General features: G+C 42.2%; 1 protein-coding gene across 1 annotated transcript in view; it reads left to right on the forward strand.

Annotated features, from left to right (window-relative positions):
* The first annotated feature begins 3,951 nt into the window (after positions 1-3,951).
* LOC115025780 (neuropilin and tolloid-like protein 1) overlaps positions 3,952-14,595 on the forward strand; it is a 25,028-nt gene continuing 14,384 nt past the window's right edge. The window contains exons 1-4 of the mRNA XM_029458242.1: positions 3,952-3,996; positions 5,095-5,164; positions 8,352-8,479; positions 13,927-14,009. Coding sequence (XP_029314102.1) covers positions 3,952-3,996; positions 5,095-5,164; positions 8,352-8,479; positions 13,927-14,009 — 326 coding nt within the window. The remainder of the gene's footprint in view (positions 3,997-5,094; positions 5,165-8,351; positions 8,480-13,926; positions 14,010-14,595) is intronic.

The raw sequence follows: 14,595 nt of genomic DNA on the forward strand, positions 1-14,595 counted from the left end.
CGTCCATCACGGTATAATAAACTGATTCATCTGGTAAACTTCTTGACTTCTTGACTAACAGGTCAGAAAATAATCCTTAACTCATCATAAATCACATCATCATCATCATCATCATCATCATCATCATCATCATCATACGTGAAGAATGAAGTATCTTCAGATTAAACTCTCATGAACACAAAATTCAACTTTACACATGTGTAGTTGAGATCAAAATGAAAGTTGATAATCTCGAGCTTTAGAAGTAAAAAGGTAAACCCTGTTATGACTCTGCTGTCCGCTCAAACAACTAGCAAAGAATATCAAGTATTTACATTTTAGCTGATTGTACAAATAGTTAATAACTTCTATAATAAATACATGTTGTGTTAATGAAGATTCAGGGTTGACCCTGAGTGTCCCATGTTTGACACTGGATCTCGCTCTGCTTCTAGGTCTGTGCTGTACTTCCTCCCTGATGGAGATCAGTAATGTATCACATGAATCATTAGTTCACACACAAGGGCAGCGATCATACACTTCTTGTAATGTATCTGAAATGACGCGACAGTCCGTCCTCCAAGCTCCGACAGATGAGCTCTTTCTTTAAAACTGATATTTCTGGATACTGAACACCACCACAAGGACGTACAGCATTGGGGTTAAGTGCTTGCTCAAGGGTATTTGAACCCCTGATGGTGAGATAGAGGTTGGGATCACTCAGATGTCCCAGCTTCTCATATTCCACTTTTAGTCCGAATATGAAAATCTCCTATATTTGATACGTGTCATGTGAGCAGAATATTCTGTTTGGATATTTAGAATTATGCCTTGAATAAAGACATGTTGGTTATGCCGATACTATTCAGGTGTTAGGAGCATTCTTTGGACATGTATATGGCAAATTAAACAAATAACGTTGTGCCTTTTAAGCCCCGGGAAGAGCAGCGGACTTTGAAACCAGTTTTCATAGTGGCCACGATGTGGGATTACAATTTCAGGGTCACGTGATGCCACAGATTATTTTTTTCCAATCAATTTACATTTTTTAAATCACTTCTCAGTATGAACACTTGAATAACCTTTATTTAAAGGTTCAATGTGTAAGATATGCCAGAGTTTAAACTTCAAACATTAAAAGAATGAGTGAAGAGGTCACAGTGTTGATGTCAAAGAATAATACAGCAGGAATATTGTCTCTTTCAGAATAAGAGCAAAACACTGAATATTTTGTGAATGTAAACACAGTGACTGTGAGACGCTCAGCATTTTGCCTTCAGTGTGTTACAGTGTTGGTGGCTGCTGTGATAAACACAGGGCGAGTCAAGGGCAGGCTGCTTTAGTGACTGTGAAGTAGAGTGAGTTAAGCTTCCCGGGATAAACAACAGAAAAACTGTAATTCATGTCACTTCGTGCACCATGAGCACGAGACTCTTTTTCTCTTTTCTCTTGTTGTTGCCCGTGGCGTGGCGTTGGGATACACATCGCTGCTAATCGCTGTTTGGGGCACAGGCCCAGCTCACTGGCCATGACACCCAGGCTGTGCTGAATCCTATCGTTCCCCTGCAGATCCTGTGGCCTCCTCTTCTCACAGCTACTGTTCTGTGTAGTTGTCATCCGCAGGGTCAACAAAGCTTTGTCGAGTGGGTATTACTAATCTTTGCAGCACTGTTTGATCGAGTTAGGTTTTTTTTACAGCTTTTGAATAGTCTAGCAGGTATGTTTGTTTTGGGAGTTGAACGCTGGGTTACTTGCTAGATTGAAAACTGCAGACACGCACTCAATACAGGGAGCTGTGGAAATATGACGGAGACAATCACCTCCGCCAAAATTGTTCTTTAGTTGTGATCGAAAGGGTCGGAAGTAATCAAACTGTGGAAATGTTTTCCTTTTCCTCCTCATCTCTCTTCTTGTCTCTACAACTCGACCACGACTGTGCCTGGTGTGATTAATGGTAGCCATTCAGTAGCTTGATCAACCACTTTAGTGGAGATTATTAATCAGATGCTTATTTAAATGTCACCGCCGAACAGCTGAGAGGAAATGAGACCATTGGGAAATTGAGTTTTTGTGTGTGCACTCTGCATGTTTGTGTCCTTTGGTTCCTGGATTATTGCCACACACTGATAAACACGAGCCTCATTCATGTGCTGTTTAACATACATTAGGCTCAGCAGCTAATACTGAGGCCATGTGGAGCTTAATGTTCAATTCCAAATGAGACGTAGTGTGTCTCATTAATAAAACATAATGTTGGGCCTGTATTAAGAAGAGCAGGACAATACTTCTGGGATTGTACAGTTACTAGAAATGTACATCTCCCGACTGCAACGCTCCGTTTCATTTGTGCCTGTGCTTTCTCTATAAAGGACATTTCCCATTACACAGCCACACCGAGCTAATCAGCGCCTACTCATCATTTGTTTCATAATTTTGAACTAGAACAAATTGGCAAGTCTGGCTGCAAAGCTGAAATACCGTTGCCGCACTGCTAGCATAATAAACATGTTTACAAAGCAATGTGATAAGCAAATTTAAGCTGGCATTTGCAAGCTGCTCGTTTTTAATTCTGGGGGTATTTTGCACATAACTTCTGTAAAAACTATCTCTGTGCACGTCTGCTGGCTTTGCTAGTAATGCTTGCATTCACAGGTGCATACCTGCCGCACATGTGTTGTTAGATGATGACAGTTATGGCCGCTATGAATATCGATTCCTCTCATCGACAGTTGTGAATGCACAGTGACGCACGCACGCTGTAGCATGTTCTTTTTGTTTGTTTGGGGCCGTAGAGACAAGAAAACACTCTGAAGTGTGCCGCTAATAAACCTGACCCGGGCTTTGAAGTGAGCATTTCTTTGTTGCAAAGGGTAAATACAGTAAGCCTCAGAAGATTATATTCTTAGTCAAGCTTTATGAAGAGAGAAGGCGTGTCTGTGTGTGTATGTGCTCTGAATTCAGCTCCGTCAGGCAAAAGCATTTGTACAATGCAGTGGAGAGAGGAGCTGCAGTGTGTACACAATGTCCACACATACAGTCTGCTGTAGTGAAATGTCTCTCACTTTGGTGTGTTATTATGGTATGTATTATTCATCGTAGCAACATCCAGCTATGCGTTCACTTTGTAATCAAATAGTGCACACGTGTGACTGAGCGGAGGCTTATAAATAACACGGTTAAATCACATGAAAGAGTACACACACTTTATATAGTTCATCAATCATTTATCAATCCATGCAATTGATTGAATCGATTCATCAAGGAGGGCATCAAAGGAGAGGGGGTGATTGATGACGGAGCGGATGCAACTCACCTGATTGAAATTCAGGAGCCGGATTCTAAAAAGGTCAAGGGTCCGAGAGAGAGGCATTTATAAGCACAGCAGCCTCTTAGTGGGACCTCCAGAACAGCCTTCATCAGAAGTGTGTGTGTATGTGTGTTTGTGCCTGTGACATGTCTCTTCCTCTGGAGGTTGCTCGGCCTTGTGATCGTGGTGGGTTCAGTGATGCCGAAGCCCAATAATAAATCTCTGACGCAACCAACACAGATGACCTGAAGGTCACCGTTTCATTAACTGTCTTTCACTTAGATTTTCTCATCCCTCCTTCCTGTCTGCGTCGCTGCTCGCTACACACACCTAAACATCCGTGGAGGGCAACATGGACAGACATGGGAAGGAGGCTTGTGTGTGTGGTACAAATACACTGAACAGTTGCATATTAATTTTCTTTCTGAGGGTTAGATGCAAAAATTGATACCACTCTCATCTGTATGTTGAATATAGTGCTGCAGCCAAAAGACCGTTAGCTTTGCTTAGCTTAGCATAAAGACTGGAAACAGAAACGTGCTCCGTCCAAAGGTAAAATCCACCTGCAAGCAACTCAAACAATAACACATTGTCTCATTGTATCCGTACAAAAAGAGAATAATGAAACTACAAAGCTGTGGTTTGGATATTTAATCGATGACGTAATGGCGTTAGACAGATTAAACAAACAGGAAGTGACGGATAAATCGGTGAGATTTAGAGATGCCATGACAGTCAGACTAGGGTTTTCCTTTGTTTCCAGTGCTAATGCTAAGATATGCTAACTGTCTACTTGCTCTACCTTCAAATTTACCGTACAGAAGATTTCCTAAAGTGTCGAACTGTTCCTTTTAAAGGGTTCACAGCTGATTGGTTTACTAAGGAAAGTCATTCTTTAAGCTAGAATGTCACCTTTCTTAATGGTTCAATATTGCATCTTAAATGTGAATATTTGATGTTTTTCTTGAGATTTTATAGTTTTGGACTGGGTTTTGGGAAACTGTGATCGGCATTTTTGATGAGTCACATTCATCAGAGTGACATTAATATCTGAATAAAGAACGAGGCTGCACAGCTTTGATTCACTTCTGTGGGAACTAATAGGCAATAGATGTTTTGCTCTTCGAAGACAAATAAAAGGTTGTTCACTACCAGTTGGTAACCCCAAGGCCAGAGGAGCCGTCTGTATTTTTAAATTGAACGGCACTCCCCATTCGGCTTTTTATAGATGGGATCATTTGAGCTTTAGTTGAAGGCAACAATTAATTGGGAGGGACTGGGAGTGAAAGCCTCGGGAGAAGCGAGACTCTCCTGACTGCTTTTGTGTTCACATGAATGTTTTACATAGTATTGAAAGCGCCAAGGAGAGAGTCTTTTCTGCAGCCTTGTTAGATTTGTTAAAGGCATTCAACGGGCTCACCTTCTTTTCACTGTAAGTGGAGCTTCACCTCTTCTGAATCTTCACTAGAGCACAGCTGAAATCGGGCCAAGAATCTCTCCTTTGATTATAGGTTTTATGCAGCAAGTGTCATCATCAAACACACTGAACGCTCTTTTTCAGCAGGCGTGCGGCGCTGCCAAGGCTCCTCGTGTCCGGAGTACACACACAGAAGCTCTGACTCATGTCTAGACAGAGAAATTAGGGCATACAGACAAAAAAATCGGTGACATTTAGGCAAGGTGTTCACGCTGTGCAATCAGACCTCATTTTCCACACTGGGCTCAGTCAGTGGTAGCCATGTCTTGATTTGGCAAGGAACAATCAGATTTAATGTGAAGCCTCTCTTGTGTTTCCTATATTTCCGCAGGCTCTGTCCTCAAATGAATGCAGCCCAGAGCTCGCAGGTCGCAGCGTATCTTTGAAGGCACAACTGCTCCGTAACTAGGCTGGAGTAAAATGAAATCAGCAGGAATGCTTTATTAATTTATTTCAAAGCTGTATGTCATAGTCTAAGAACGATTATCCTGTGTTTACTTTAATAGTTTTAATTATGATTTCATGGTATCGTGTTGAAAACTGAGGCTCATGACAATTAAACCATTTATTTTGTCTTTGTAAACAGTTTAAAACAGTTTTGATTAAAATTCACCTTAATTTCAAAGAGATTTCAAAGCTTTAGAAGCTGATGTACCTGACAATCTGCCAGAGCAGAGGTCCCTTCACAGCGCGCACACAGAAATGATGACGTGAGAGAACAGTAGAGATTGTTCAAGAGTCGATTTCTGTCTCGTGTGAAGTCATCTGAGGAGTGATATTGAATCTGTGGGGATCAGAGACGAGACTGTGATGTTTCACTAGCAAGACTAGGTAACTCACCTCGGCGAGGCCGGGCCTGTTGATGTAATTTATTGCAACATTATACAGGAATAAAAAGTGTTTAAAACCTTTTCACTTCAAGCTGACTTTCAAAACTTTACCAGACACTTCCCTTTTTCTTATTTAGCTGACAAAATGTTTGGCCTCAGCTTTGATGAAGTTTCATATTTTATATATTCTCAGCGTCTTAAAGTTTGGTTAAGGATTAGATTCGTAGTCCCCAACGGTCATCTAAAATGTTCTGAAACCTTTCTTTCGGATATTTCTAATGTTGTTCTCTTCCATTTATCTCTGTTAAGCTTCAGTTCTGTTTTTGTTCTTACACTGCAAAAGGGAACAAAGATAAGACTTAAACTTATTTGGGGAGCTCAGGGGAGTTTTTACTCATATCCAAAAAACATTATCGCTGGCGTGTTGTTGTTGAGACGTACGGTGTGATCAGTAATGTGAGGCGATAGTGACAGGGACCTTATTGCTATTTACCTTTACTTTACTGTTATTCCCACAGAAAACAACAAACCAAAGCTTTTCACAGATACTTTGTCTAAGAAAATGTATCTGGTCTTATTACACTAATTAAACCAAATTCCTGTCAAAGTTGCTGTAAAATACAGCTGAATATTCTGCTGATTAGCATGTTGAATAAAACCCCATGAGAACATCCACTGCACAAGAGTTTGACCTCGATCCTCTAAATTTGCTTGCAAAGTCTTAATTGCCAGTAAATTTAGTTGATTCCAGATTTTGACTCTAATGGGGGTATTTTACATAAGTGGGGATACTGTGGTGAGCTCATTCTCATCATTTGGTTAGCATAACACTCATTTAGAGTTTTCTGGGTCAAAATGAGTTTTTCAGTTACATAATACACTGTAACTCCACAGACTTTACATATGGCTGGAATAAGCTTTTTCACACACCTTTATTTACTGTAATGAAAGTAATAAATATAGGGTTTGATTACTCCTTTTAATGCATAGAGTACATATGCAATGTGTCACATTTTAGCCATGCTAGCATCACAATTTACAGCTATCAGAGGGGACGGACATGATATACGATGCAGATTAATGCCTCCCTCATGATCTTCTGTCTTTTAGTCTAGTGCCATTATCAGGATTAAATGTAACCTTATGTGTTCTTTAGCATGCTGATGTTACTGTTTTAAGGTTATATTAAGCTGCATGATTACGTTCTCCCGACACCTCACACGCGGACATCTTTAAACTGCGTCCCCTGACTTATCTCCTTTGCTCCCGTCATATTTACTACAGTCACTAGAGAGCGTAAATAAAATATTAGTCGTAATATGCTGCTTGTACAAACACACTATGAAGTCGTGTCTTGGTAAAGTACAGGCTTGACTGCAAACAAGAGAGTGTAGCAAAGCCAAAATAAATGTAGGATTGAGGGCAGCGATTTGTAGTTTTCTCTGCAGGAAGTTCCTCTGCACATTTCTGCAACTGGTTGATTTAGCCTCTGTGAAGATTTTGTAATCATGTATTAAAAATGAATGCCCACCCCCCCCCCCCCCCCAAAAATCTTCTGCTCTCCTCATATGGACTTTTCAGACATCCCCCCCTCCCCAACCCCCCCCCCCCCCCTCTCTCCCCATCTTCTCTCTTCCAGCTCTGCGTCTTCATCCTCTCCCTCCTCTCCTCTCCTCTCTCGATGGAGAGAGGGATAGGGACTAAGAGCCAGAGGAGAGAGGGAGCTAGATATCGAATAACGAGAGTCTCTGGGAGATATATCTCATATAGAGTAGGAGAGAGAAAAGAGAGAGAGAGAGAAATGCTAGAGAGGAGTCGATCTCTCATCTCTCGTGTATGGGATCTCTTCCCTCTCCTCTAGTCTCTCTCTCTCTCTGTCTCTGTTGTCGGTGTTCTCTCTCTCTGTCTCTGTCTCTCCCTCTATCTCTCCCTCTCTGTCTCTCTCTCCCTCTATCTCTCTCTCTCTGTCTCTCTCCCTCTCCCTCTCTGTCTCTCTTGTCTCTCTCTGTCTCTCTCTCCCTCTCTGGTCTGTCTCTCTTTTCGCCCCGAGATGGGAGGGGTCTCTGATTCTCGAGGGGGAGAGGGAAGAAAGAGAGAGAGAAAGCGCGGGAGGAGAGAGACAGAGGAGGGAGCGTAATCACTGATTAGCTAGCATATTATCGATCTCTCTAGAGAGTCTCAGATATAGGTCTCTCTCTCTCTCTCTCTCTGTCTCTTTGTTCTCTCCTTCTCCCTCTCTGTCTCTCTTGTCTCTTGTCTCTCTCTCCTCTCTCTGCTGTCTCTCTCTCTGTCTCTGTCTTCTGTCTCTCTCTCTGTCTTCTGTCTCTCCCTCTATCTCTCCCTCTCTGTCTCTCTCTCCCTCTATCTCTCTCTCTCTGTCTCTGTCTCTCTCCCTCTCCCTCTCTGTCTCTCTGTCTCTCTGTCTCTCTCTCCCTCTCTGTCTGTCTCTCTCTCTGTCTCTGTCTCCTGTCTCTCTCTCCCTCTATCTCTCTCTCTCTCCCTCTGTCTCTCTCCCTCTCCCTCTCTCTGTCTCTCTGTCTCTGTCTCTCTCTCTCTCTCTCTCCCTTTCTGTCTTTGTCTCACATGTTTTCACATTCACTTTTTTACCTCAATAAATCCTGTTTATACTGCGGTTCCTCCAGTTATATGTTGTATTATTTGTGTTCTAGTTGTTTAAAGTGTGTGTGTATGTCTGGTATTTGTTTGCCTACATGTGTTAGCTTAAACCGCATTTTTTATGCATATGTGTGTGTTTCAGCCTGTCAGTATGACATGGTTGGTCCAGAAGGAATCGTTGAGTCCCATCAGATCACCAGAGACGGGAAGGCTGGCGCCACCGAGGCCGTCGACTGTAAATGGTACATCCGAGCTCCGCCGCGCTCCAAGGTTAGTGACGCTAAGCTACGCTCCCATCCAACTGTGAATTAGATTTAGTGCCGAATCTTGAAATGTCACACAGGATAAAATGGAAATTAAATTGTGTTCCCATCAGCCGGGCTGATGACAGCAGACAGCAGACGACAAATCATGAAAAATAGATGCTGCATGACTGTTATACTTTATGTCTTTGAGAAACTTCCAGCTATTTTTGCCTATTAATTTGATGTTTCCACTCATGCAGGGGGATCAGGGGTTGCATCAGGAAGCTTTGATATTGCATGTGGGCTTGTGTGCAGCTGTCAGCAGTATCCCAATGTGAGTGTTCGTAGCTGCAGGGGGAATTGTTCCTTTGCTAGGGTCAGACCGATAGGCCGAAGGGTTTACTTGGGGTCAGGCCCATTTTTTTTAATCAGCAAGCTGTTGCCAAGAGGAATAGAGGGATGGAAGGAGAAAGAGAGGGAGATGAGTGAGGTAGGCCGGACAGACAGAGAGATAGATGGAGCTTTAGCGTTGATGAAATAGGGTTGCCATGCAGTTTGACCCCGAGGCCTCCTACAGCCTGTATTTGTTTTCCCTGCCAGTGTTGTCCACGGCGCCCTGCATGCATATACAAATACACACACACATACACACACACACACACACACACACCTTTACTACACCCCCTTACATACACCAGACATGCTTCCTTATCTAGCAGGTAGGTAGCTGTGATGCATTAATGCTATGCGATTAAAAGTTTCCCCGGGGTCGAGCAGCAGTGCAGGAAAAGGCCACATTTTAAAAACACTATAACTTCTCATATGAATCTATATGGCTCGATCATATACGCAGGCACACAGTCCCGGTGCAGGACTGCAGTAAATCTACTCCTAAAATAGTGTTGGCCCTTTGCAGGGATTTACTAAGATAAAGTCAATATTTTACTCTTTTATGGTCAAATTAATCACTATAAACGGATGATTTATATAACCACTTTATTTTATTTTTCTTTATTTGTTATTCACTTTACCATTGAATTGACATTTTTATATTAATTATATAAATGTATGGCAATGAAACGGACAGCTTCGCTATTTACTGAATTGTATTGACTGTTTTTCAAATGACTGTAGAAATTAAATGACTGTACCATGCATAATTCAAATATACCATCATGCAGGACTGTATATGAAACATGCCTTTCCACTGTACTGTATTTGTTAATGGTGACGTAAAATACACCTGCAAGTTATGTTATCAGAATGTTCAAGAAGCTTGTTTATATTAGACATTTAGAAAAACCTCCCATAACCATAACAAAGGTTATTGCAAGAAATGCAGTCAACACATTTACAACAGCGACTTCCTACAGAGGATTGTATTGGAGGGGTTCAGTTCTCAGAGTGTGTGCATCCTCTCACGACTCCCAGGAGCGAGATAAGAAGTCTGCGATGTCAGCTTAACCGTGTCACTGTTTGTTTCACTAATTCAGTGCTTGTTAATGTTACAAGATGTTATCCTCAGCCTCCACGCAGATCTCTTTAAAGTCACACAGTCCACATTAGAGAAGCTGCTAAACTTTCCATCCCTGTGATTTAGTTCACAGAACTTTTTCATGCAGGTTCTTCACACTGCGCTGCAGCCTCTGGTGCTGCACACACACCGACTTGATATGCCTGGCTGATAATATTGGTGCGACTGTGATTCATGGCCGCAGCAATTTCTGAGCTCTTATCTGACATATTCTTCGGGTCGCAAATTTCCAGCTACCGCCCTTGTTTCCCTTCAGAAACGTCCTTCGGAATCCGCTACTTTCAGCCCTCAAGGCCACAGGAACTATAAAACTGCGTCATCCACGTAGAGCCATTCTCTTTACCATCAGCACTCATGTGGAGCCATCCAATAAATGTAACTTTGAAACAGGGATAGGAAGGATAGGAGGGACCCCGGCCCCGGCTCAATGTTACGGTCGATGCAAAAAAGCAGCATTGATTCCTCACTCCTTGTAAGTGGAGTGCACAAGTCAGCCTGTACATCACGGCAACAGCACCAAAAAGGACCATAAGTCAATTTAGCATGCGTGTGTGCCTGTGTGTGTGTGTGTGCGTGTGTGTGTGTGCGTGTGTGTGTGTGTGTGTGTGCGTGTGTGAGGCTAAGGCTGTGAATGTGCATGAAAGAGCGACAGGGTGATGGAGCCTGGCAGTATGATGTATTTTCTTGATCTGAATCAGTGTCATATTTTGCCCTGCAGGTTTGTCTCACAAGGCAAGTCACGGGCCAAAGGCTGACAGTCATTGGCACTGATGGACAAGGCAGCAAATACAACTTTTAGCACAGATCTATCTTCAGTCACACACACAGTCCCGCAGCTCTCACATCCACCAGCGCGGTTCACGCTCAATTACGCATGAGGTATATACAACTTACTGTACTCTCTTTTGAAAACCCACCCATGCTGCTGCAGTGAGGGATGCGCCACATCGCTGTATGTGTGCTGCGTGCTTTCATTACTCTGTGCTGTTACAGTACTGCACTTCACCCAGTGTGCCAGAAACAGCAGAGAGATAATGACATCCTATACCGGAGGCTCTAATTAGACTGCACCGGAGCGCTCCAGAGAGAAGGCAGGAGAGGGGGACAGAAGAGGAGGAAAAATGGGAAAGAAGGGGATAAAGGAAAGATATACCTAATAATGCATTTTATCAAAGATCTAAATGTATCGGGAGGAGGTTTAAGCGTCTGATGGCAGAGAGAGAGTGGCGTAGAAAGGAGACACTGACTGAAGAATATACCTGCAAGTAAGCAATAATGACCATGTGTTGTTGCCAGAAGTGACAGCACTGCACCAATTTGAATGCCATAATGTGATTGCTTTACTCCACCAAGTGTCATTTGAATTTCCTCCTCTCCATAGATTTCACAGAAACTACCAACAAATTAATTCGCTTTAACGGTTATTTATTATAGTGAGGTAAAACATGCAGTTAAAGGCCGTGTCACACAATATCACCTTTAACTCACAAATAACAACTCATCTCCTGAGTTCTGTGTTTGCATCATTTCTTCTTCTTCTGGTGTTTCTGTTTGGGCAGCTGTCTGAGTTCAGCTGACAGCTGTTAGTTGCAGATGAATATTTTCAGTTGCCTCATTTTGACTCATAACAGTTGCTGCATTTTTCTTGTAATTTGTGTCTCGTCTGTTTTACACTGTCTGGATTTCTCCTGCACTGTCTGACACCTTCTGCGTCTTTTCATGAAGATTATGGCCGCACAATATGGACATTCATGGTGACTGTAATGAACAGCGTGTGCGCTGTTACAGGCACCTTTTTAGGAAGCGGTGAGAACATATTCTTCCTCAGTCAGTGATGGATTCTGCGTCATTATTGGGCGCTGCAGAATCAATGAGGAGGCAGCCTATTTTCCTGCAGAAGAGCAATCTCTCGCCTTACAAATTGGTGATTGTATCTATCTGATCCATTGCCGTCATTTGGCTTTGTGATGCCGGCTGCAGTCAGATTTTTCTTCATTATCGGCCAGTTAGAAGAGTTTGGCCATAAGAGATGTAGGAAAACAGCTTTTATTACAGCACGGAGCAGCTCGCTCACATGAAAAAGGCCTTTCTTGATGGTGTTTCCAGCCAAATGTAGTAACTAGCATCGATCAGATGTAACTTTAGTGAATGCAAAGGTTGAGCAAAGATATCACAAGCGTGAAAAACTGCAGTTACTGTTTGTTCATGCTTGAACTCTGCACGATGGAACAATTGCAGTATGTGGAACAAATGTCATAAAAACTACATTTCTGATCCAAGGCCATAATGCTTTGTTCTCCTACAACATAAAAGGTTTACTGTATGCGGCAGCATTGTAAAGGCTGTGTTGTTTTTATCACTGTGTGGGCCCCTCTGCCAAAAAACAATAATTGAAAACACTTTTTGTTTCTTTGTTCTTTCAAATTTCGCCTGCAACTATCAGCACTTTCAATGCTAGCCATGTCCTGAAGCTGCTTTTCCTTCTGTCCTGCACTCGTGTCTCAGGTTTCACATGTATCGATACAGCAGAACCTCTCTGGTGCTTATCCTCCAGGTAAAGTGAAGTTTCAGTGAGATAGTACACAGTTTACTTTGACTGCTGCATTAACTGCATTCTTTGTGCTGTGGGTGAAAACCTTCACTTGTAGTTTGTCTGCTCGTCGCTGACGATAGAACGACTGAGTGAACTAATTAACATGCTTATAGGTACTTTTTTCCCATTACTGGCCACTTGAGCTTTGCCTGTAACCTTAACAATAACCCATAAAGTCAGACTTCTTTGGCAATGTGCCGCATGGAATGGAGCCATTTTTTAACATCATCCAGCCATAAAAACGACTTTGTTCTTGACTTATTCGTAGTCTAAGTGATTGCTGACGGTTTCTTCACCAAAGTCCTTCATATTTAGAAAAACAAGCAGCATTTCTTTATGTAAGAAATCAGATCTGTGACCTAATCCTTCACAGTGTCCATCCACCACATTTTATATCTACCATCTCAATATTTGGATCATGTGCTGGATGGAGCATCGAAACAGCAGTGAAGCCTTCAGAGCCTCTTCCATCTTCAGCTGTCCTGCCGGGATCAGGACTTTAATATCAATACCAATTCATTTCAGTAAAGGCACAAACTCCCCATGCGTGGTTCATCTTTACATGCGTAGCTCTATTTCCTTCCAGTTTACAGCCTGGAAGACAAAAGAAAGTCCTAACTCTTGTGACGAAACAGTGGAAGATTATGACAAATCTGGAAGTTGAAGATTATTGACACCAATATAAAGTCGCGCCCTCCCCCCCTCCACCGATCCATTTCCCTTGTCATGTTGTTGAAGCTGCAGGGTCCATTATCCCGCTCCATCTGCAGCTTTGTGCATTTGAAGCATCACATTTCGCTGTCACAATTCGGGAGCGGCCCACTCATTAACCGCCATAATGATGGCGAGGGCTGTGAGCAGCCGACCAGAACCATGGCTGTGATTGGCCGATCTCCGGCTGATGAATGAGTGACAGACAATGATGCGGACGCAATAAGGAAGACTTAGTTTCACCTACGATTGCTGTTGTTGAGCGTCAAGGTGGAAAACAAAGTGGATACTTCACCACATATGGTGAAAACATGTGGAAATGAGCTGTAACTTTTTGTCCCTTGAAAAATGTAACAGGTTTTGGGTTTTGTGTAAAGCTTTATCTCAGCAGATCTGAATAATGAGTGTAAAGCTAATGGACTATCTGTCTCTGAGTCTCATTTGATACGAGTGTGTAATGACTTTGTACAAGCTGCAGTCTGTCAGTCTTATTTCATTACAGAGCTGCTACATCAGGCACCGGGATAATGAGGAAGATGCAAAGGCCATAAAAGAAGGAGCTGAAACCTTTTCTCCATCCACATGTCTTTAAATGTCCTCTGCTTGTCTCTTTGTGTTTTCTCTCATTGCACAGATCTACCTGCGTTTTCTCGACTATGAGATGGCCAATTCCAATGAATGCAAGCGCAACTTTGTGGCCGTGTATGATGGTGGCAGGTGATGCTTTTACTTATTGCTCCTGAATGTAGCTTCTTTATCTTGAGATAACAACTTCAATTAGTTATTTCTTGTGAAGACTTAAATATTTTGTGTCAAGACAATAAATTAATAGTTTTGACATGATGTGATGATGATGATGATGATAGCCAATTCCTCCTTTATATTGGGGTCAATAAGGACATCAGAGCAACTTTTAAAAGTGAGGCACAAGGGTTAAAAGAAAATACGTTTATTTGTTCCCTTGCTGAGAGTTAAATGAAAATATTGATGCCACTGTGAGCCGCGTGCTGGCAGCAGCTTCATCTCCGGCAGACTGATACAAGAGGGGGGGTCGATCCTTTCATCAATAAAACAAGTGTATTTTCCAAAAATATCAAACTATTCCTTTAACAAGAACAGCCAGACACATATTTTATAGGCAACCTCACTTGCAAGACTTTTTATATCTCAAGATAAGAAGATCACGATCAAAGAAAACTGCGGAGAGATATTTGATATTTTCAGATAAGGGTGTAATTGAATCATTAACTACAATATGCTTAAAAACAAATATGAGCTCCCAAACAATCTAAAGTGTTATCTG

This window comes from Cottoperca gobio, chromosome 20, assembly GCF_900634415.1.
Source record: "Cottoperca gobio chromosome 20, fCotGob3.1, whole genome shotgun sequence".
Lineage (NCBI taxonomy): Eukaryota > Metazoa > Chordata > Actinopteri > Perciformes > Bovichtidae > Cottoperca > Cottoperca gobio.